Source organism: Aulostomus chinensis, chromosome 6, assembly GCF_037954235.1.
Source record: "Aulostomus chinensis isolate RoL2024-O1b breed Wild chromosome 6, RoL_Achi_v1.0, whole genome shotgun sequence".
NCBI classification, from domain to species: Eukaryota; Metazoa; Chordata; class Actinopteri; order Syngnathiformes; family Aulostomidae; genus Aulostomus; species Aulostomus chinensis.
The window spans coordinates 20971343-20995279 of NC_141325.1; the positions used below are offsets into that span (position 1 = coordinate 20971343).

Consider the following 23937-nt stretch of genomic DNA (forward strand, 5'->3'; position numbering starts at 1 on the left):
TGTGTAAAAATAAAACCCAGTGTCAGTCAGTGGTAGTCACTGTGCAAGGTATGGTACAGTATTTTGAGTTTGTTTCATATGTGTGTATCAAGTTGTTTAATTTGTATGTAGCAATTTCAGTAAACAATGGCACAACTCCCCTTTTCCTGGTTGTCTCAACAGCAGGGGGCGGAAGCAAAAGGGTGAGACAAGCCCAACCCAAGGACGCTCGTTAAGAGCTCTAGGAGCAAACTATTACTCCTAGATAGGGGTGGGGGGAGTACAAGCACGGGCAGTGTTCATGTAGAAGTTATGCATGTGGATGTATTATTGAGTCAACATAGTAATTTGTATTTATTTAAATAATTCTATTGAGATGGTGGGTTTTATGTAAATATTTATGGAGGAATATGGTTATGGTCTCACCTACACATGGTGGGCTGGTCTGTCTAATTTCCTGCTGCCGGGAGGCTATAAAATGCAGCCAGGGTTTTTTTTCATGGGAGCTGAGTGTTGGTGTCTCATGCAGAGGAAAACAAATGGCACCTTGGTGTTTGCAATTTTACTTCCGTCTCAGGCCTCATTCTTAAAAAAAAAAACTTTAAGCCACCACCGGCCAATCCGACACGTACTAACTAGGCGTCTTTTCCAGGGGCTCGGTAAAGTCTCCGGATCAGTCCAGAACAACGGAATGACAAACTTGGAAAATGCTCCGGTGCATGTTTATTCTTCAAGATCGCTGTCAATCAAAAAAGGATTCCGCCTCAGACAGCTCACCCAATCATCGTGTAGAAGCCGAGCGTCCGGGCCAGCCCACTATCCCATAGACCCCCAGAGACGCTGAGCGTCTGATAGGCGGGACAAAGCCCAGCATTTATCCAATGACCGTCTGGTTTCGCTGCAGTGGGACAACCCGCTCTGAGTGTCCGACTGTGTAAATCGCTATGGCGCTGCGGGGATGAATGAGAAGGAAGTTGTGCCGGTTACCTGTGATAAGTAGCTGATTCCGAACAAAAAATGAGGGCTTTCTAGCGCGTATTTAGTCAATGAAATGTACACACACAGCATATTTCACCACTTTTTTTGGTGACAATTTAGGGGCTTCCCTTGCAGTCTTACAGCAATCGCCACTGCTCCAGGTAATTCTCTGAGGATTTGGTGTTACAAGACACATATCGTAAGAGGCGGCATAGTGGTGCAGTGGTTAGCACTGTCGCCTCACAGTAAGAAGGTTCCAGGCTCAAGCTCGGGCATGGGGTCTTTCTGTGTGGAGCTTGCATGTTCTCCCTGTTCCTGTGTGGGTTCTCTCTGGGTACTCCAGCTTCATCTGACAGTCCAAAGACATGCAAATGGGGACGAGGCTAATTGATACTCTAAATTGACCGTAGGACTGTGAGTGTGAATGGTTGTCTGTCTATATAACTTGACCTTGCAATGGACTGGCGACCTGTCCAGGGTGAACCCCACCTCACGCCTGAAGGCTGCTGGGATAGGCTGTTTGAACCATTGTAGTTCCATAATTTTGCCTCATTTAGAAGGTGACTTAAGTATTTTTTCCCCTAAAACCTGAATCTGTGTTTACACTAGTGGCTTTGAGAAGTAGAGGTTTGAACAGGCTGTTTCATTTTCCTTGGCTACCTTTTTTTTTTTTTTAAAAAGGTACCTACAGACATACATAGTGAGGAGATATTCGCTTAAACCAACAATGGGGACACACCATCAAGATGTGCCATATTCAGGTTCAAGTCTCATCAAAATATCATGGAAAATTAATTTTGTACACATTTTTCCACAAGCACAACAGCCATTTATCGCAGGGTCATAATATGGCATTCTTAGTCACATACAGACAATACAAAAAGGCTTTTTATAATTTACATTGGTGTACAGTTTCACCATGGTACACTGTTTTATTTTGCATGATTTACTTTACTTAATTCTGTACAGTCTTTGCATTCAATTGGCAGGGTTAGGATTAACATGATCTCTGCAGCCTCACTTGCACTTTGCAGTTTCCCAAAGAGGTGACCCATTCAACTAGAATATCTACATGATTTAAAGTTCACTGGCTAACCGAAATGCCAGTCATCAATACATTTTGTTGTAATTGGCTCAGACTATGGCTTGAAGAATGAAGGACGGCTTTCACGTTCAATGCCAGCTCACACTTAATATACTTAAAATCTCACTTGACTGTGGAATGGAGATGGAGCACCCTCATCTTATATTCTCTGAACGTTTTGCAATGTAAGATCATTTTATTCGGGGTTAGATAACCACTAGATTAACTATTCAGCTCTGAGGGTAGCATAATTAGCATAATTGATCGTCTGACAATTATTTTATACACATGTTTATGTACCAGCTGCATTGGTTGTATCTTGACATGATCCACAGATATTTGTTCATGAGAATGACCATCTCCTAGATAGTAGAATTTGGTATATGTCTGACATTCCATGAGAGTTAGGACATCCCGCCAGTAGGACAATGCTGGCACATATTAAATATAAATTTTAAAATAAAATTACCCAGAGGAGGCACTCAGCATATTTGCACCCGCTAAATTGTGAATGTAGATTAAAGACACAAATGCATGATGCTTCTGTTAAATGTGTCCCTGACCACCTCAGGGTCTAAGGGCAGAAGTTGTTATGATGCCATGTAAAGCCCTTTGAGACAAACTGTTAGTGAAAAAGGGGCTCTACAAATAAATTTGCCTTGCCTTGCCGCAGGGTTTGACTGATCAGATCAGAATCAGTCATTAATTCATCTTGCACTATCTGACTGCAGTCTAAATGTGCATTTTCATGCCAGGTGTAAATATTGTCTTAAGTGTGTTGTAATGACCATCAACATATTTTTTGCTTCTGAAGAAATCCAGTTGTACTTTGGCTCTCTGCAGTAATGGATACTCAGAGGTCTTTAAATGCACAGAACTGCACTCCCTCCTGGCTGTAGAACGCCAGCATGGATGGATCTGTGAGTACATTGAGCTCATGCTGCCTGTCAGCTGACTGCGAGAAGTCATCGGGTCCTTCTCCACAGCCACCTTCCTGTGGGTGACTGGGATAACCTGGATGGACCATCAGCTCTGCTGTGACCACAGGCTGATCAGAACTGGATGCACTGCAGGAAGTAGTTCCTGAAGGCTCTATAGCCAAAGCATGTCTGAGGGCCCTCTGCAGGTTGGAAATGGACATGTTTGGGCCCATGGTGGTCAGTCCTAGGTATGCATCAGGCCACCTGTGGATATTGAAAAGGTTTAATATAGACCTCATAGGACCTAAGAGAGTCATCTATCCGCTGCAGTAACAAATCAAACACACATGACAATTGGAAACCTGAACATTGATATTACTGAAATGAATGATCTCGTTGTTTACCCAAGGTATCATCCATTCCAAACAAAAACGAGCTGGTCTAAAGGATTGCCTACAACAAATATCTTGTATATATATCCTTATTCATATACATTTGTCACAATGACATGGAAGTAAACAGAAGGTGGTCTGTTCAACGGAAATTATTTCCAAGAAGCACCAATATGAGAACTTGTTTTAGAGAACATAATCCAGTAGGAGACAGATGTGTCACGTGCGCTCTTGCTATGTTGTTTACAACACTGAGGTTAAATGGATTTATGATGCCCCTCCCAAATATTCACATTATTATCAATGGTTCAAGTTAGTTACATGCTTTTTTAACTCTTTGACTACAGAATCATATCTTTCAGAATTCACTTTACTATGGTTCTACAAACTGCCAGAGGTGAGAAAAGTCTGTCCTCATTCCCTGGCTTGCTCCACCTTTCAGAAAATGTGTGCTAATACAGGTCAGTTGGATATTTCCAGTACTGTGAAATTAACCTTGACATGATGATTCAGAAGCTGGACATCTTCCCCAACAGCTGTCTTTCATAATACTGTATGAATGAGCACTAAATACTAAATAGAGTTCGTCATAAATATGATAAGCTAACAAGTAGGGATGCACCGATACCACTTTTTTACAGACCGAGTACGAGTACTTAGCTGCGAATGTCTTATCTACACTCCAGTATACCGAGAAGACGCCGAAAACCCACATTGTCAACAACCAAAAATGGCTTGTCATCGAGGGCAATGTATTGGGTAAGAGCCTTTGTTATTTTCACCGCCCGCGGGTTGTCTCCGGACATTTTTTCTCTCTTTGCTAGCGTTTGCTGCGAAGTTGGTTGTTGATGCTTGCTGGAATTCACAAACTCCCAGAACTCGTCGGTGTGTTGGTTCTTCAGGTGTTTCATCAAGTTGCTCGTGTTGTAAGCGCTGATGTTCCTCCCTCCTCTCGAGATTTCCAACGGGCATAATTGGCAGTTAGCTTTGCTTATGTCGCTGTCGTTTACCTTGAAATAGTTCCATACTGCGGACATCTCTACTCCCTTTGCTGCCTTCCTGCTGTGCTGAGCTAATGTCGGTTGTCTGCATCCACTTTAAGGGGGTGCATCCTTTGTGCGTCATAAGTGTGCGTCGTGTTTTGGCTTCTGTCTTTCAGACGCGGACAGACGCGCCACCGTCATATGTGCTTAGGCAAGAGTGGTATCGGTTGTTGTGGTATCGGAGTTCTTTTGCGAGTACGAGTACAAGTACGACACCCGATACCGGTATCGGCATTGGGGCATCCCTACTAACAAGTGGGTTACCTGCGGTACATGCAACATAGATTACGAGCAGTTTCTGCAAGAGCATTAAATATAATGACGTATAAACATTTCATCACAAAATAAAGCTCATGAGTTCTAAATCTTAAAGACAGTAGATAAGCCATTGTAGATTAGCAATAAGCTCCAGACATGTGATATTGGAACTTTGTAACTTTAGGCACCACATAAAATGTTTACATGTAGTAAAACCACACACAGAGCCTAGATCTCTGAAAACATGATACAAAACATAAAATAAAAACAAATGACACTAACAGCCTGACTAATTTCATGTATACCAAAAATTACTTCAGTATTATGTAAAAAAGATGCTGATATTATAAGCATCTGTTGAGAATAGTACAAACCAATAACAAAATTTTTGTCAGCAATCATCAAAATGCCTGTTATTATTTGTGACCTGAAGCACTTGCAGCAGTCCTACATCTACACTATACAAACATTCTTAATGAAGACCTGAGGGTTACCTATATTATATAGCATGAGCTACTGTACATGCATAGCCAGTATGCACGTTCCCAGAAACTATTGCTAGTGTTCCCTCTAGTGGACACCTCCCATAAAACACAATTTGCATAGGAAAGTACATAACCAAGCATGCTAATGATGCAGCCAGTTGTCTAAATGAATGTGTGGGTAAAAAGCAGGTATATCACCGGCAGGGATATGAGAGACACACAGGCAGGCAAAAGACTATGTCGAACATAAAAGCCTCATAAATTTTGGTTGGATTAAGAGACATAATATTTAATAATTAGCTGAAGTTGTCCTGATTCGAAAATGCATAAAACTGATGCTTTAAGAATATCAACTCAGTCTCTTTTTTTTAACCTTATATGAGAATAGACCAATGTTCTGTCAACAGACCTCCTTCCACTGTGTGAAATTGGAGTCTTGCTTTTCTGTTCTTTTCATTCTTACATGTAAAGAATGACTTAAAAGGAGCGATCTATACTGAAATAACTATATGCTCCCTTAATCGTGTGTTCTTTTACACACTGATGATGGTCACAGTACTAAAACGTTTGTTATATATTTAATAAAACCTATTGCAAGTTTAGACAGTGTGCTGGGTACTTTTCTTCTTTTTAGGGCCTGAGCCCGAAAGTACTTTGGGGCGAAGACCCTATTAAGTCTGCTGGACACACTCAAACACTAAAACCTAAAATTGACACACTAAACACTATCCCACACTAAAACAAAACGAATGGGGAGGGTCGGGGGGGTCAGGGGGTTTTGGGGTGAGGTCTACCATTAAATACAATGGAAAAAGTGAGGACAACTGTTTTTGCTTCGTTTTTTTTTTTTTTTTTGTTAGGGCCTGAGCCTGGAGGCACTTCGGGGCGAAGACACTATTATGTTTGCTTGACACACTCAAAACACTCACACTAAAACTGACCCCCTGAACACGCTCGAAAACTCACCAAATGTTGCACACACATCCGGTCTGCCAGAAAAATTGATAATCCCAAAAAAGAAAAAAAAATTGGGGGGGAAAAAAACTAAATAGTGCCACCTAGGGAGACGAAAACGCATTTTTGCCCATAAATGCCACTAGGAATGTCGTACACACATGGAACCAACACTGATTTATTCGTCTCATCAAGACGCACAAATCATACACTGACATCGCTAACCTCAAACCAACAGGAAGTCCACAAAATGGACAAAACCATCAAAATGAGGACATTTACATACCCCGCACAAACGCTATTTCCTCCTAGGGCGTTAATGGTATTGGTTCCAAAATTTGATATGTGACTCAGGACACTTTAAGGATCAAAAGTTGTTAAAAGTTTTTACATAACTCACACAGTTTGGATATTATAAAGCCTCAAGTTCGGGGACACTTTTTTCCACATACAATGGAAACCAATGGGGAGGCTGTCTCCCCTCATGGTACATACTCTCAAACACAGGCTTCTCATGTCTAAACTATAACCCCCACACCTTACAAAAACACACTATTGAATTCCTGACAAAAATCCATACAAAAATATGATATTACATTCCACTTTTGACCAACATATGGGGAGTTGTCACACTAAAAACTGACAAAAATCCTGCTCTGCTCTCCATTCTAACGCAGATGGCAGAGAGCAGCAGGGGAGGGGCTCTTAAAGGCACACCCTCTTTTAGATACCTAGGTAGTACTGCGGCCAGGTGCCAATCGTCGGCCTGAATCCAACGGTGTATTTGGCAAATCCCTAGGCCTTGTAGTTTAGGAGATAGAGGCCTTAGTGTGATGCACAGTGAGAGAACAGAGTTGAGAGCTGGCCCTTTAAGAACCCCTCCCTTGCTGCTCTCTCTCTGTCATTTGTGTCAGAGTGGAGAGCAGAGGAAGATTTTGACATTTTTGTGTGTGAAAAACAGTCATAACTCCCCATATGTTGGTCAAAAGTGAAATGTAAGACCATCTTATGGTAGGATTTTTTTGGCAGGAATCCAATGGTGTGTTTTTTGAAGGTGTGGGAGTTTTAGTGTAGAAGCTAGAAGCGTTTGCTTGAGAGTATGTACCATGAGGGCAGAGATGCTCCCCTTTTGGTTTCCATGACAACTGACAAGAAATATCTGCCATCTGTTAGAGTGGAGAGCAGAGGAGGATTAACCAAATTTTACTGTGTAAAAGTGAAATATCTCTGCATACGTTGGTCCAAAGTGGGACATAATACCATATTTTTGTAGAAGCTGTGGGATGTTTTGTTTAGACGTGAGAAGTGTTTGTTTGAGAGAATGTACCATGAAAGGACACGGCCTCCCTATTAGTTTCCATTGAACGTGACGTGACATGAGAAGTGTCTCCCTGACTTTGAAGGCTTATAAAATGGGACCTGATTGACTTTTGATAAAGTTTTTAACAACTTTTAATCAGCAGAGTTTCATGAGTAATGTATGAAATTTTGGAAGCGATACCATAAATGCCCTAGGAGGATATAGTTTTTGTTTGGGGAGCAAAATTGTCCATAATTGGACATTTGTGTCCAAATTGTGGACGTCCTGTTGGGAGTTAGGTCATGGGTACCTGTGTACGATTTGTCCGTCTTGACGAGACGAATCCAACGGTGTCGGCCCCATGTCTGTAGGACAATCCTTCGGGCTGTTATGGGTCTTTTTCGGTATGTAGGTGGCGCTATTGAGCAGAGGCATAATTTTTTTTTTGACATATGAAATTTTTCACCGTGCCAACGTGTGTGCCAAATTTGGTGAGTTTTTGAGCATGTTTAGGGGTCAAATTAAGGTTTGAAGTGGCGAGATAAGAAAGAATATCAAGCAAACATAATAGGGTCTTCACCTGAAGTACCTTCAGGCTCAGGCCCTAATAATATTTTTTCGTTTTTCAAGCAAAAACAGTTAATGCCACCTTTTGTATTGTTTTGAATGGGAGACCTGACCCCAGTGTTAATTTTGACAAGAATTCTTAATTTCGTTTTGGTTATAGTCAGTCATCAAAGACTGGATTTAGTTAAAGTCCCATCTTAGTCTTTTAAATTTAGTCTTTTGTCTTTAGTTTTAGTCTCATTTTAGTCTGAAGCAATATGTTTTAGTCTGAAGCAATATGTTTCATTATACTGAGATTATATACTGAGATTTTGAGATGATTAATTGGTTAAAAAGAAAAGAAATCAAGGCATTAAGGATGGTTGTAACCCTGATAGTCTGGCAGGCTGGCCGCCGTCATCCTTTTTGTCATGTTTTTACTCGTCAGCTCATAGTCAACAGCGATTTCGTATAAATTTTCATTGCCAGTACTTAGGAGTATTTACGTTCTCGTCACAAATTAGTCACAGAATAAAGTATAGTCAACGAAAAATTTTCGTTTTCATGTCGTTTGACAAAATTAACACTGCCTGACCCCCGAGCACCCCTATGTGTTGTTTTTTTTGGCTGGGATACTGTTTAGTGTGTGTTTTGTGTGTTTTTAGTGTTCTAGTGTGTCGACCAAACTCAATAGGGTCTTCGCCCGAAGTATCTTCTGGCTCAGGCCCTGATAAAGAAATAAAAGAAACGGAACAGATACAATAGGGTCTTCCTCTGGGGCTCAGGCCATAAAAATTAGCTTGTGTGTATAAAACTGTTGCAGAATTTGTTAAATGTTCCACAATTTCTTTCCAATCTATTCAAATCTATTTTTGCTGGGATTAAGCATCTGCTTTTATTGCCAAGCAAAAATCAGGTAAACAGCTTCATTTGTGTATCTACTTGGGAGTTTTAGTTTGGTTCAACAAATTTTCACTACCATTTCTGTCTGCAGGCAGATCATAAGAAAAACACTAAACTTAAACGGGCAAAAGAACCAGTATTGATTTATCCTATATTACTGGGTGGGGTTACACTTTCAACTGACTATTCAAAGCGTGCACAATTATTAGGCAAGTTGTATTTTTGAGGATTCATCTATTATTAAAAACAACTACAGTGGTGCAGTGGTTAGCAAGAGGCATCTGGGTTCGAGCCCCGGCTCAAGCACAGGGTCTATCTATGTGGAGTCTGCATGTTTTCCCTGTGCCTGCATGGGGTTTCTCTGCGTACTCCGGCTTCCTCCCACAGTCCAAAGACATGAAAGAGGGGACCAGGTTAATTGGATACTCTAAATCAGTGTTTCTCAAACTTTTTGAGACAAAGTGCCACTTATCCCCCCAAAAAACTTGAGTACCACAAAGCTTATAAGCCCCAGAACAAAAGCCCAGATGGCAAACTTATGTATTATAAACTCGCACCATACATATTACAAATTGCACAGTTGGGCTTCTTAACATAGAAGGTTCTAGCAGTGATATGGAACTCACCGTCCACATCAAGCAGGAACATCGGTAGGAATGGCATGTGAATGAAAGCAGGAACACTGCTGGTAGGGCTGTGGGATGCTGATGGCGATTAGCCAGGCCCCCGTAGTCAGTGCGAGCCGACCTGCAACCTAGAATAGCTACTAATCCCTCTGTTGCTCCAGAGCAGCCAGGAAACCAGGGCAGCTGGATGACTGCCAGAAGGAAGCGTAGCCCCAAACAGAAACCCACGGTTAACCACCAACAACTTTGTGTTTCCAATAGGTTTTCCCCATTCAGTGACACATTCGCTGAGGAAAAGACTCTGATCACTGGCAGCTCTGTAGTCCTAAACGTGAAGATAGCGACACCTGGGGCCATAGTCAAATGCATTCCTGGGGCTAGTGCAGGGGACATTGAGTCAAATTTAAAAGCTTTTTCAGAGTTAGTTAAACCTTTTTTGGCCCATTTTGCCTGAGGAAAAGAAGCTGCCCAATAATTATGCACACCTTGACATAGGGTGTTTATCTCCTTAGATCACACCCTCCTTCATTATTCAGATACACATCACCTGATATATTTTAACCTAATAAGAATTCAAGTTAGCTTGGAGATGGACAATATGTGTAAATGTGGTGATATGGTAAAAATTCTCACTTGCCTAATAAATGTGCACACAGTGTAAACAAAATGTTTTTTTTTAACAGATTGAGATTCTATGGGTAGTGAAGAGAAATTAAAATCCATAGAGACAATTCAAGATGATATTTAAGAAGTTCATAAGAATTTTTTGAGAATTGAACTTCTTCAACAATCTTCTTAATCATTAAGAACTATTAGAAGTTTCCACTTAAGGATAGTGCTGAGAATTTGGAAAATTGGACAGACATCATCACTTTACAGCTCGTCAAATCTGATGCCTGATGCGGAGCACAGTGGAGGGTCAGAAATGATGTCTGTACAAAGGACAGAAATGTGTAAATCCATTCTTCTTCTCAGATGTATGAAGCCATTCAAATTCTAAACACAGCCTAACCTGATTCCATAGCGTGTGAAGACAGGGATGGAGTCCAGAGCATCCTTTTCTACCTGTGTGTAGAATCTTTGGAGGTGAGCTGGCAGCCATGGGCAGCTGTGTAAACCTGGCTCCACTGGGATACGAGTGTATGGTATACTGATATCTGATAGGACCTGTGCAAACACCTCACGCACCTCTGCAACACAGTTACACCATCATTTACTCTTTCATAGCATGTTCAGAGCATCATGGATCATGCAATGTTACATTATGTAATATTCATAATGTCCTTATATTATTAACAAGTGTGAGTCAACCTACATTTAAGATTTGTTGTGGATATGTGCATCAGGCTTAAGTGTGTAAAAACAACCTGATGAATATGATAATAGCAAACTGTAGAATCTTATAGTGCTACTTAGCAATTAATTTTGGCAGAAAGGCTTAGTTTTTAGGAGTTTCTTTGTCATCCTTGTAGTATGAGATTACAAACAACGGCTTCAACACTCTTAAGATTGCAATTGTTAGTAAGATAAAGTCGTCCAGTGATTAAAAGAACATAAACAAACTTAAAAACACAAAGAGCTGGCCTTATTAAATATTGAGATGGAACCAGAAATATCATGGAAATGTTAACGGAGTCTAATCAAGCCTTTATTATCTAAACATTCATCTTCTATGGACTTAATACTGTTCACTGTCATTGATGGCAAAAGACAGAAAGTTGTATCATAAGCAGTGCTGGACCCTCTGGCCCAGCCATAAATCAACAACTGGTTAAGTTGCGAGTGTTGCCTGGCTAAGATAACATAAATGAATATATTCTTGAATATGTCATGGATCCGCTCTCTGCCCTACGGTTGGGTAATATTCTACCACACCCACTGCCAGCTGCCACAACCCCCTCACGCTCACACTATCAGCAAGCTCACCTGTCATTACTCTCCTCATCATCATTACCACCTCCTTCTGGTTTCCACTGCTCGTTGTGTGTGTGTATTTAAGCCACAGGTCTGCAGACATACAGCGTCAGTTCGTGTGCGATTCAAGGTGTTCCTGTTCGGTGGCTTCATCACAACTGATCTCCTGTGACCGAACCTGTTTACCCAAACCTGCTTGCCCGACTCCACCTGATCCCCAGCCCCAAAGCCCCTGCCCGTCCCAGCTGTGCTCCCTGCTCCAGCCTGTGCATCCAATGTGTCCCTGAGCTCGGCAGCTGCCGCTCCTCTCCCAGTCAGACGCTCGCCCCCCGCCCGCCGCGGAGCCACAACTGCCGCTGCAAGCGCAGCCACCACTCAGACTCTCACTCACACTCATCCTCCCTATCCCCTTACCCTGAATCAATAAAACGTCTGCTGTTAATGAACGCGCTTGGGTCTCCTGTTCTGTACTTGACAAAAAAAACAATCAATACCTTGTGCCAGTAGACTGTGGCTGTTCAACATCCTTAAAGCTGTAGATTTATTTTCTGATCCTTTCACCACTGATATTACTCTGTGTACAAGGACATTTATGCATTGGGGTTTACATTACCTGGCAGTACATGGACATGTTGGTGTCCATCCATGTGGTGGGGCAAATGACCAGTCAGTTCCCTGAATAGCCTGACCTGGGCTCTCAACTCCAGCTCCACCTGGGAAGATAAGAAAACATCTTGAAAGATCACTGTAGTGTTCTGGAAGTCAGGGTGCTATTTATTTATGCTATCTTTTAATGGCTGTGGAGACATAATAAGTGTCCAAGATTTCCAATGTTACTAAACTAAATTGGGATTGCTTTTCTTCCTGGTGAGATACACAAACACAGATAGACAGACTGAAAAAGAGATGGCTAGATACACGGATACTCAGATAAATGTGTACCTGTTCCATGCTAAGTTGATGTCTCTCTAATGCCTGACGGAAGCCCATCTTCCCATGGAGGAAGCCTTGCTGATTGACCAGTGTGGAGGCCTGTCTCAGACTTGGACTCACCGGAATCCCCTCTGACAGGTTGGCATGGAGCCCGATGGGGATGCTGTGTCTTTCAATTAAAAGAGAAAAAAAGACATGTTTACCGCTCCTTGAATACACAACTGTTATAAACATGCAAAAATACTGTACAAGTCATTTGTGTTTGTTAAAAATGTCAGACTCACTGATCTGTTAGCATGTTCAGAGGCAAATCCATGACTTGCTAGATAGGGGCATTGGGGAAAGCATCTTTTGAAACTGCTCTTGTTCTTAAAATTGAATCTGCTTCCACTTGGCACATTTGGCACAGAGTACAACAATTATTACCAACAGATTTAACAGATCTCTCTTGAGTATAAGACCCTGTGTCTCAATGAGAGAGATAATCAATGAAAGATAAATAAGGATTGAATCAAAATAACCAAATAACACATCCTCGTAGGTAAATGCTTCTCTAAACCAAAATCTCAGTGGCCTTAATTCCATCCATCCATCCATTTTCTTACGCTTATCCTTTTAAGGGTCATGGGGGGGCTGGAGCCTATCCCAGCGGCTTTCGGGCGAAAGGCGGGGTACACCTTGGACAGATCACCAGTCCATCACAGGGCCAACACATGTAGACAGACATACCTACGTTCAATTTAGAGTATCAATTAACCTAATCCCCATTTGCATGTCTTTGGACTGTGGGAGGAAGCCAGAGTACCCAGAGAGAACCCACACAGGCACAGGGAGAACATGGAGACTCCACACAGAAAGATCCCATGCCCGAGCCAGGACTCAAACCCAGAACCTTCTTGCTGTGAGGTGACAGTGCTAACCACTGCACCACTGGTCGCCTCTGGTCTTTTTTTTAATAAAAAGTTCTTTTTGGACCATTTTTGAAGCAGGGTTCAATGTGGTTCTCCAACATCATGCAAACCTGGTGCCATATAACACTGAACATCTCCTTACATTTCCAGGTGGTCTACAGGATATTATGGCTTTGCATGAGCAAAGCATGATCTGCAAGCAGTGCAATAGTCATAGTTTGGAACAATCTGAGCTTTCACCATGCTGTCCTGATATGATTCACCAACAACCAGCACTAAATAAAAGTTTTCTTTCCACCTTACAGCCCCTTCCTGAATCCAGTGGAGGAGTTTTCGCTGTGTGGCGGGAGAAGGTTTATGACTGACAGCCCTACACCAGGGAAATTTTATTGGAGGCAATGGAACAGGCTTGTGATTATATAACTGTGGAGTCTTGTCAACCCTGGGTTCAGAACACCAGCGTTTTTTTTCCCTGGCAAGGGAAATTATTGCCTGTGATGTGGATGAAGTCCTTTGGTCAGATCCCATGTAAAGACATGGTGTAATGAATATGAATAAATATGGGGTGATTGGCCCATCCAATTTTGTGGTCTGTCCAGTTTCATTTTACTTTGGGGAATATGCAACCGCATTTCATTTTTCTGAGAACACATTGGTAGACAAGTACAAGTATTATTGTGCCCAATGGCCAAATTTTAAGTGTTAATAATAATTTTGCATAGATTTAATATTCAAATTGTACCTATCACATATAACCACAGCTTTAAATATTAATGCGCTCCTCTGTCAGAAGAAGTATACAAGAACTAGGCTTCAGCTTGGGTAGATGTGAATTCTGTGAAGATTTTAAATATAAAGATATTAGATAGCAAATTACCTTTTAGCCAGATCTGCTGCCTCTTTGGCAGCAGAGGCATTAACCAGCAATGACACATTGGAAATGCCTCCAGCCTGGAAACAGTCCACAATCCCCTGATTTCTCCTGGGACAGTAGCCAAAATCATCACCTGTCACCACCAGCATCATTCTGGGCTGTGGCATTGGTGCTGGTTGCTGTAGAGAACACACAAGAGAAGGTCAGCAGTCATCATAGGGGCAGGTGTATCTTATGTTGTTCATGTTTGTGGACTGCCCAACAGAATATGGTCATGCTCATTGTCATTGCCATCAGTGTTTTTGGTTAGATGTGAATTTTGAAACGACTCAAATTATTATTTTTATTATCATTATTACTAATGTTGGACTGTTGAGAACACAGACATACTAATAAAAACAGATTGATCCCATTGCAAGTAGACAAGGAGTTGTCTTTCTGTTCTCTCTTAGCATCAAATTCAGCATCATAAAGACATTCACCAAACTGGAAAGGAAGAATTCCATTGTAAAAATAGGATTAAATTTGGTAGCTTCACGAAAAGCAGCATGGGGAACATACTTTTTCTGACACGTTTTTTTGCTGTTAGTCTGTTTTTTTAAACTCAACACTGGCAGAATAATGTTTGCTTACTGTGCTCACTGCTTGAAAAGGTGACAGGTTAAATTTGTGGCTACCGAGAAAAAAAATTCTCGGACATTACCAGCAGAGGAGACAAGCTTTTACTCCATCCATCCATTTTCTACTGCTTATCCTGTTAAGGGTTGCGGGGGGGCTGGAGCCTATCCCAGCTACCTTTGGGCGAGAGGTGGGGTACACCCTGGACGGGCCACCAGTCCATTGCAGGGCGGACAAGTTTTTATTATTATTATTTTCCCTCTCTGTACCTCCCAGACCTTCATTTGAAAAACAGGTATTGAACACAGCACACTGGCACAGACCACTCGATTGGTTGGATGACTTTCATCAGCTTCACACTGTGACTTCTCCAGACTGTGTGCTAAATGCAGTTGTAAACTTAGTGCATAACCCATGAGCACAGAATCAGCAGGCGGACGACTCCGTTGTCGGGGAAGAGTGAGACAGACAGAAGGAAATGATGCAAGGAATCCTGTGGAGAAGAGAGGAAGCAAACAGGAGGAGAGAAGTAAATTGCTAACATTAGAAAGAAGGACAAATAAGAAAAATGTGATGAGAGGCCAGAAAAGTACTAGTATTCAGAAAATGAAGTTTGGTTTCAACTTGAAGAAGTGAGGAAGGAATAAAGAATAGCAGAGGGGCAAGATGTCAGGAATTAAAATATGAATCTTTGCTGAATCCACATTTATTATACTAAAAGTAAGATACTAGAAGTGAAGATGATGAAAAAGGCGACATTGTGCAGAAGGTCTCATGACAGTTAATATTGTTTATGCCTCATTTCTACAACTTCAAAACAATAACTTTGATCCTTTTCAAATGGTAATATTGAAAATGAATGGTTTCATAATTAGAAAAGAATAATCAGACAAAAAAAACAGAATGTACCTCTACAGGGGGATTTTTTTCCAAAGGTAACTATAGTGTCTCAGAAATTTTTAGGCATTCTGTTATTTAAACTGGATAACAAATTGAAAGTATTGCTACCTTAAATGGGGAAAATGTCTACTCAAATGTTTGCATCACCTGGCTCTGCCACCTCAGCAATGCATTGATATTAAGGAGACAGAAGACTTAAGTGATTAAAAGCAAATACCCCAGTATTTAAAATCAAGAAAAGTTTTCACTTAGTTTCATTTGTAGCAGAGGATTTACATTTTGACTCCAATTACTAAGGTTGTACATTTTGTGAGCCACTTTTCATTTACTTCTGAAACATGTTGCAATCACATTGACGTTACATGGGGCAAGTTAGACAAATTATTATAAAAACCTATATGCAAAGGACAACAATAAAATATCTCAGCCACAGTGGTGGATAGTAGGGATTTTTTCAAGTACTGCACTTAACCGCGATATCGATGGTTACTTGAGTACTTTCCTTGAGTATTTATATTTTGGGAACTTTGAACTTTCACGCGACTACTTTTCTAAGGCAATATTGTACTTTTCACTCCACTACATTTATTAGAACCCTTTGAGTTACTCCAAAGAAAAAAAATGTATACTACATGGCAGAACCTGATGAAGATGCAGTTTCAAATTTGAAGCCTGCCAACTTCAACAGGACACAATCAGAAAAGCAGAACTTGAAAAAATAGGACTTCAACGTGACCTTTAGAGGTAAGTGGTTTGAGGATTTAATGCCCTCACACACTGTAATTCACAAATGTTATGTAGAATGTATACTACTTTTGACACTTCAAATCAATTTCCCATACTTCTCTACTTTACTTCAAAAAAATTTTGAATGAAGACTTCTAATTCTACTAGATTACAATCTTATTTTGGGATTTTGTACATATTTTGTCGCACTGCTCAGCCTTCACCAACGAGTTGAATCAGCACTCATGTTTTCAGCATTACCTGGACATTAAGATACGCCACTTCATCGCCGGCCAACTTTCCTCTTTGCTTTGCTAATGGGCAGATGGTTCTTGTAATGTTATCTCAAACTGGAATGTCTGTAACTACATTACGAATTTGAATAAAATTCTGTCTTACCCATGTTATTAATGCCTACGTTTGTCTACGTAAAGCCACAGTAAGCACAAAGCGCTGTGACGCTACTTCCGGCTATATTGCGCCGGCGTTAACTAGCGTGGCTATTCCTCAAGCATCCTCTGACTTTTATGGACACCCTCCACCTCATCGGTACTGCGCATGTGCAACCCACATAGAGCTTAAAATGAAGAAGATGGTTCATTTTCTCGCTACATGGGTCTTCTTTCCCGAAAAAAGAAATACACAAGGTATCTGATCCAGGCTACTATCGAATTGAATAAACCTTTTTTAAATTTATTTTAAACATTTGTATTTTAAGGAAGATTGTTGGCGTCCCATAGATTCAGTCTGTTACGGTACAGGATACAGTAGTATCTATGCAGGGAGGGGTACAGTAGCCATCAGTGCTCGTTAAATTGCAAAGAACACATAGAAGTAAAACCAAAGTGACAAAAACGACATAACCACGCAATGAGAGGCAATTGTGTAGGCTGAGGCAACTTGTTAGAGTACCATAGTCCTAATTTTTTGATAGATAAGCCACAGACTGTAGCCTGTCATCTCAGTGCTTTAAAAAAAAAAAAATTACACGGTTCCTGGAGGTACTGCAATACCAGGTCGATGCGTGGAGTGGACGGAGCAAGCTCCTGTTCCATCTTCCTGTTCCAAAATCAATTTACTATATGGTCCCGATTGGGATCATCTCAGTGCTTCGTCGTCGCTGATGAGACCACATATGCGCACTTCCGGTTGGACGTGACAAAGTAACCGAAGGATAAAGAGAACGAAAATATATCAAAATAAAACTCTGGATGTCGAAATCGCTTTAATTAAGTAATCAAGTAAGTCTTTAAATCAATGGAATCACGACTCATACGAATTAAACTGGATGTATTTCTATTGATTTACAATGGGATCAAAGACTGTACGGTCCTAATAATTTTGCTTTTCAGTGTAATACACATTTTCTTATTCTCAAATATTTGTGAAAGGGTTTGTCCAACACAAAAGTTTACATAAAGCTTACTTCAAACGGGAACTGGTTTTCCCAAAGTTTCACCGGAAAAGTTTCGAACATATTCTAAGAACATTATAAACAACTCATCATAACCATACTATTCAAAATGATCGACTTTCCACTGCATTTCCTCTCGAGTTTTTCAGCACACAGCCTACCTGAAACAGCTACTAAGGTGAAGTGCTCTGAACGCTGCGCTACATTTACTGTAGGCTATAGGTGGGGCTTCACATAAGTGTATCCATGTCAAACACGACATAGATGCATGCACACAGCCCAACCCAGATAGAAGGAAGGACCTTCAATTCAAAGTGAGATGTGGGGCGAGCAAATAATAGAACGTAATTTCTGCTTGCATGACTTGATAACGTAACACCCACGAGCCACTTTACATGGATAGACACACTTATTTAAAAGATTCGCAGAGATGCAATTACGTTAAAATTGTCATCAGGCTAATTAGCTGCTTAAAAGATTAGTATACAGGAACTCACCCGGAATACACTACAAAAAATAACAAGAATTTATTTTAAATAACTTCATCCTACGTGTCCAAAAAGCAATTGTAGTCTTAATTGATAGAATTAGTGTGATTTAATGCATTTTAGTTAAGTTAAAAGTCATTGAGAATAAACAAAGCAATCCCAGGGAAATTACTCCTAACGTAGATGTTAAAAGAAATGCCTACTAATGTTAGTTTTTGAGTTAGAATTGCAAATAAACTGTCATTTTTCTAGTAGGAAGTCAGTGACAGCTGATAAAAACATGCTCATCCATTATGGAGCAACTTTTCATCAATGTTGCTTTGAGGTACAGCAAAGATTAAAAAAAATCAAACTCTTCCTGGGTTTACATTTCAAATATAAACAGTGACCAAGGGAAAAGGGTTCTTTATAAGAAGAAAAACAAAACATGTACAACAGTATATCCTCCAAAACATACCTTGGTTTCTTGGTCCTTTTCATACATTTGTTATATACAAGAAAATCATTAATAATCAATCTATCATTTATTTTCAGTTAGTGTCTGTTGGTGTAAAGTGTGATTAAATCAAGAAATGTGTTTTTTGTTTTTATATTTCTGCCAGGGCAACCAGTTTTACAGAATCCAAGATGGGGAATAACCTTTATAAATGACTGATAATCACTCATGGGTACAAGAAAGGAACCATTTATAACATTTTTCTATATTTTAATTATTTTTCTATATTTTAATTATTTTAATTATTTTCCAATTATACTGGACAGTGGGGATGGGTATTTGTTTGCTTTGGGAAGGTGGTTATTTACTTTGATACCAAAGGAAAAAACACAACTCTTGAAAAGAAGTGGGCTGTAAAAGGTAGTTGTCAATGCAGCAGTCACAAGTGATATCTTAAATGAAACACTCATACAGCCCACATTATTACAGGACTTCATTTATGACATTTAGGAAAGGGTTTAGATTTTTCTCCTTATCCTTTCATTTTTTCTGCTGTTGTGAAGGATTTTCTCACAGTATCCATCACAGTTTGGTTTCGTAATTGGAAAAGGCACTCAAAGAACAAACTTGATGAGAGCATCCAAACTATTTTGTGCTTCTTATTTGAATCCCTCTATATCTTATAGACAATTATTGTTCAAACAAGATTATCTTTGATGCCGAGGAAGTCCGCCAAGCCTGGAAGGAGAGTTTATTAATATATAAAAAAGAACTCCGTAATGCCAGAAGCGCTTACTACTCGTCCCTGATAGAAAAGAATAAGAACAACCCCAGGTTCCTCTTCAGCACCGTGGGCAGGCTCACCAAGAACCATAGTGCTGTTGAGCCATGCATCCCCCCAACTCTCAGCAGTAACGACTTCCTTTCTTTCTTAACTGAAAAGATTGTGAATATTAGAACGAAGATTGCCAGTAATGGAGGACAGACTACAGTCCCCATAGAAGCACCTCCCAGACTTGGTGCATACTTGGACAGCTTCTCCCCCATTGACCTGTCAGAATTAACTTCTGCAGTCGGTTCCTCCTAGTCAGCCACTTGTCTGCTGGATCCCATCCCAACAAGCCTCCTTAAGGATGCCTTCCCTCTAGTCAACACTTCTATATTAAATCAAATTAATCTTTCCTTAGTCACAGGTTATGTGCCACAGGCCTTTAAGGTGGCTGTCATCAACCCTTTACTTAAAAAACCTTCTCTTGACCCAGATGTATTAGCCAGCTATAGGCCAATATCCAGCCTCCCCTACATCTCCAAGATCCTTGAGAAGGTTGTCCTGGAGCAGCTACATGAACATCTGCACAGCAACGAGCTCTTTGAAGCCTTCCAATCTGGATTCAGGGAACACCATAGCACTGAAACAGCACTGGTCAGAGTCTCTAATGATCTTCTTATAGCTTCAGACAGAGGTCTTGTCTCTGTGCTTGTCCTTTTGGACCTCAGTGCTGCATTTGACACCATCGACCACAGCATCCTGCTACAGAGACTAGACCATAACATTGGGATTAAAGGAACTGCCCTAAAATAGTTTAAGTCCGATTTATCTGACAGGTTTCAGTTTGTTAATGTTAATAATGACCATTCTGAGTATAGCAGAGTTACATATGGTGTACATTTGGTGTACATATGGTGTTACATATGATTCTCTTCAGTCTTTACATGCTCCCATTAGGTGACATAATCCGGAAGCACTCGATCAACTTCCACTGTTATGCAGATGACACACAACTTTACTTGTCGATGGAGCCAGACGACACAAGCCAGCTTACTCATCTGCAAGACTGCCTGAAAGACATTAAATCCTGGATGTCCTCTAACTTCTTAATGCTCAATTCAGATAAAACTGAGGTTATCATTTTTGGACCTAAACACCACAGGGACACACTCTTGAATCGGATCTCTACTCTAGATGGCATCACCCTAACTCCGAGTACAACTGCAAGGAACCTTGGGGTCATTTTTGACCATGACCTTTCCTTCAGCTCCCACATAAAGCATGTGACTAGGACCGCCTTCTTCCATCTGCGAAGTATCGCTAAGATTAGGAATATCCTTTCCCAGAGTGATGCTGAAAAACTGGTGCATGCATTTATCACTTCTCGGCTGGACTACTGCAACTCTCTCTTGTCAGGATGTCCTAAATACTCTCTAAAGAGTCTCCAGCTGGTCCAGAACGCTGCAGCGAGGGTTTTGACGGGAGTTAAGAAGAGAGAACACATCTCTCCCACTTTAGCTTCTCTCCACTGGCTTCCTGTAGGATCTAGAATTGACTTCAAAGTCCTTCTGCTGACTTATAAGGCTCTCAATGATAAAGCTCCATCCTATTTGAAAGAGCTCATTAGTCCCTACTGTCCGACCAGAGCACTCCGCTCCCAGAATGCAGGTCTTTTAGTGATTCCCAGTATCAATAAAAACAGACTGGGAGGTAGAGCCTTTAGTTACCGGGCTCCTCTACTATGGAACCAGCTCTCTCCATGGGTCAGAGAGGCAGACACTTTAACTACGTTTAAGTCCAGGCTTAAGACTTTCCTTTATGACAGAGCCTTCAGTTAGGACTGGTTCAGGTAGCTCTGAACCATTGATAGCTATGCTGCAACAGGCTTAGACTGCTGGGGGACACATCAGGTTACATGGAGCCCTTCCTTCCTCTCCTCCCTGCACATTTTTTCTGCACTCTTATTCCCTACTGTTACACCGGCCTGCGCTCCCCTTCCATGAACCAGTCTGCCATCCAGTCCCCCATCAAGCTGGCTTGCTCTCCCTGCCTCCCCTTCCAGAAGCTTCCTTCTTCAACTGTTAACATTTCCGTGTTTCTCACATTCTGCATTGTAAACTGTTTTCTTGTCTGTAACAACATCTACTGCACGTCTGTCCGTCCTGGGGGAGGGATCCCTCCTCTGTTGCTCACCCTGAGGTTTCTCAGAGTTTTCCCTGTTAAAAGGGTTTTCTATGGAGTTTTTCCTCAGTCGATGTGAGGGTCTAAGGGCAGAGGATGTTGTTATGATGCCATGTGAAGCCCTTTGAGACAAACTGTTTGTGAAAACGGGCTATACAAGTAAAATTGCCTTGCCTTGCCTTGCCTTGCCTCCTCCAGCCTGGCATCTTGTCCAGCCCACAGGGAGGCACTGTTATTACTTAGCTACTCCCACAGACCGCCTTGTCACTTAAGACAACTGGGTGTTTTCAGTTACAGCTGAGGATGTTAGGCCAGCTAACTCAGTGTATTCTTTTAAATCTCACCTCAAAACTTACCTTTACAGGCAGGCCTTTTAAGACACAATCTGTTGTTGTTATTGAGCTTCTCACCCTATCTCTAAGGGAGAGCCCATCCACCCTGCAGAGGAAACTCATTTTGGCTGCTTGTATTCGCAATCTTGTTCTTTCGGTCATTATCCAAAGCTCATGACCACAGGTGAGTGTTGGAACATAGATTGACCAGTAAATCGAGAGTCTCGCCTTTTGGCCTCTTCACCACAAAGGACTGGTTTAGCACCTGCATCACTGCGGATGCTGCCCCATCCACCTGTCAAGCTCCCGCTCCATCCTTCCCTCACTTGTGAACAAGACCCCGAGATACTTAAACATACAGGAGCCAATCCCAGCTGACTCTGATTGGGCGAGAGGCAGGGTACACCCTGGACAGATCGCCAGTCTGTCACAGGGCCATCAGGAATAATTAGGGGCTCAGTATCTTGCTCAAGAATACTGCGACACTGGTCACTGGGGGAAATGAGGACCGAATCAGGGACCCCTCGGTTACTAGACAACCACACTACCTCTACAATTCTACAATTTCATTTAGCAGACGCTTTTGTCCAAAGCGACGTACAACACAAGCAAGAATTTAGATCTAATTAAGGAAAAGTCCATAGGAAGCGCAAAAGTGCTTCAGTTGTGATTTGGTCACAGGTACTGCCATCTAGTGGCAGAAGAAGTGTCGCCCCCCTCCCTTTTTTTTTTTATATAACAGACATACAACATCACACAACACAGTTAGTGCTACATAATCACTAAGTGCTGGGTCTTGAACCCTCTGACTTATTCTACCCCAAAGAGGAGAAGAGTCAGGTTAAGTGCCTCGGTGCTCTCTGAACAATTGAGTCTTCAATTGTCTCTTAAAAGTAGAAAGGGACTCAGCAGAACGCACAGAGTTGGGTAGTTCGTTCCACCATTTGCGAACAACAGAAGTGAAGAGTCTGGCTAGGGATTTGGAGCAGCGCTGGGCTGGAAGCACCAGGCGTCTTTCGCATGCAGAGCGTAGTGGCCGAGAAGGAGAGTAGACCTGGATCAGGGATTCCAAGTAGGCTGGAGCCATTCTTGTGATTTTTTTGTAAGCCAAGAGAAGTGCCTTGAATTTGATCCTGGCTGCCACTGGAAGCCAGTGAAGAGAAACCAGCAGCGGGGTGACGTGCCCTTTTTGGCTGGTTGAAGACCAGACGTGCTGCTGCATTCTGGATCATCTGCAGAGGCTTGAATGAGCATGCAGGGAGGCCTGCCAGAAGACAGTTGCAGTAGTCAATGCGTGAGATGACAAGAGCCTGAACCAGAATCTGTGTGGTCTGTTGGGTCAGGAAGGGTCTGATCTTCCTGATGTTGTAGAGGGCATAATGGCAAGACCGAGAAACTGAGGCCACATGAACCTTAAAGGTCAGCTGGTCATCAATCATGACACCCAGGTTTCTGGCTGAGTTTGTGGGCGCAAGTAGGCTCGAGTCAAGTTGGACACTGACCTGAGGCTGAATAGATGGACAAGCTGGAAAGACCATAAGTTCAGTCTTAGAGAGATTCAGTTGAAGGTGGCGTTCCTTCATCCATGTGGAGATATCAGCCAGACACGCTGATATACGATCTGAGACCGTTCTGTCATCAGGTGGAAAAGAGAGGAAAAGCTGAGTGTCGTCAGCATAACAGTGGTAGGAGAAGCCATGGGAGTGGATCACTGCACCAAGTGAGGTGGTGTACAGAGAGAAGAGAAGGGGACCAAGCACTGACCCCTGAGGAACCCCAGTCGATAGGCCATGTGACCTAGACACCTTTCCTCGCTATGACACTCTGAAGGATCTGCTGAGGTAGGACTTGATCCACAACAAGGCAGAACCAGATATGCCGAGCTCAGAGAGTGTGGAGAGGAGAATGTGATGGTTCATCGTGTCGAAGGCAGCAGACAGGTCCAGCAGAAGTAGGACAGAGCACTGACCAGC

General features: G+C 41.7%; 1 protein-coding gene and 1 pseudogene across 9 annotated transcripts; both read right to left on the bottom strand.

The window, feature by feature from the left end:
• Positions 1–5: 5 nt before the first annotated feature.
• ydjc (YdjC chitooligosaccharide deacetylase homolog) lies at positions 6–17935 on the bottom strand. Of its 9 annotated transcripts, none has more exons than XM_086206988.1 (7): positions 17333–17480; positions 15042–15211; positions 14104–14279; positions 12325–12484; positions 11996–12095; positions 10481–10658; positions 6–3225 (listed from the first exon to the last, which is right to left on the bottom strand). In XM_086206988.1, the coding sequence occupies exons 2-7, from the start codon at positions 15132–15134 to the stop codon at positions 2895–2897; spliced, it is 1038 nt and encodes a 345-aa protein (XP_086063114.1). In that variant the 5' UTR covers positions 15135–15211; positions 17333–17480; the 3' UTR covers positions 6–2894. The 9 variants fall into 9 exon arrangements, with proteins under 9 accessions (XP_086063114.1, XP_086063115.1, XP_086063113.1 ...); XM_086206989.1 differs by having other exon boundaries at positions 17358–17476; XM_086206987.1 differs by lacking the exon at positions 17333–17480 and adding an exon at positions 16606–17277.
• On the bottom strand, positions 17324–17443 carry LOC147260412 (U2 spliceosomal RNA; annotated as a pseudogene).
• Positions 17936–23937: the final 6002 nt, after the last annotated feature.

What these genes read in the sequence shown, in the direction of transcription:
- ydjc (XM_086206988.1), bottom strand. Translation starts at nt 15,134, where the DNA reads ATGGGTTATGCACTAAGTTTACAACTGCATTTAGCACACAGTCTGGAG. An exon ending in ACATGTCCATGTACTGCCAG is followed by an intron (nt 10,659 to 11,995) that starts GTAATGTAAACC and finishes ACTGTGTTGCAG; the next exon opens with AGGTGCGTGAGGTGTTTGCA. An exon ending in TTCACACGCTATGGAATCAG is followed by an intron (nt 3,226 to 10,480) that starts GTTAGGCTGTGT and finishes CAATATCCACAG; the next exon opens with GTGGCCTGATGCATACCTAG.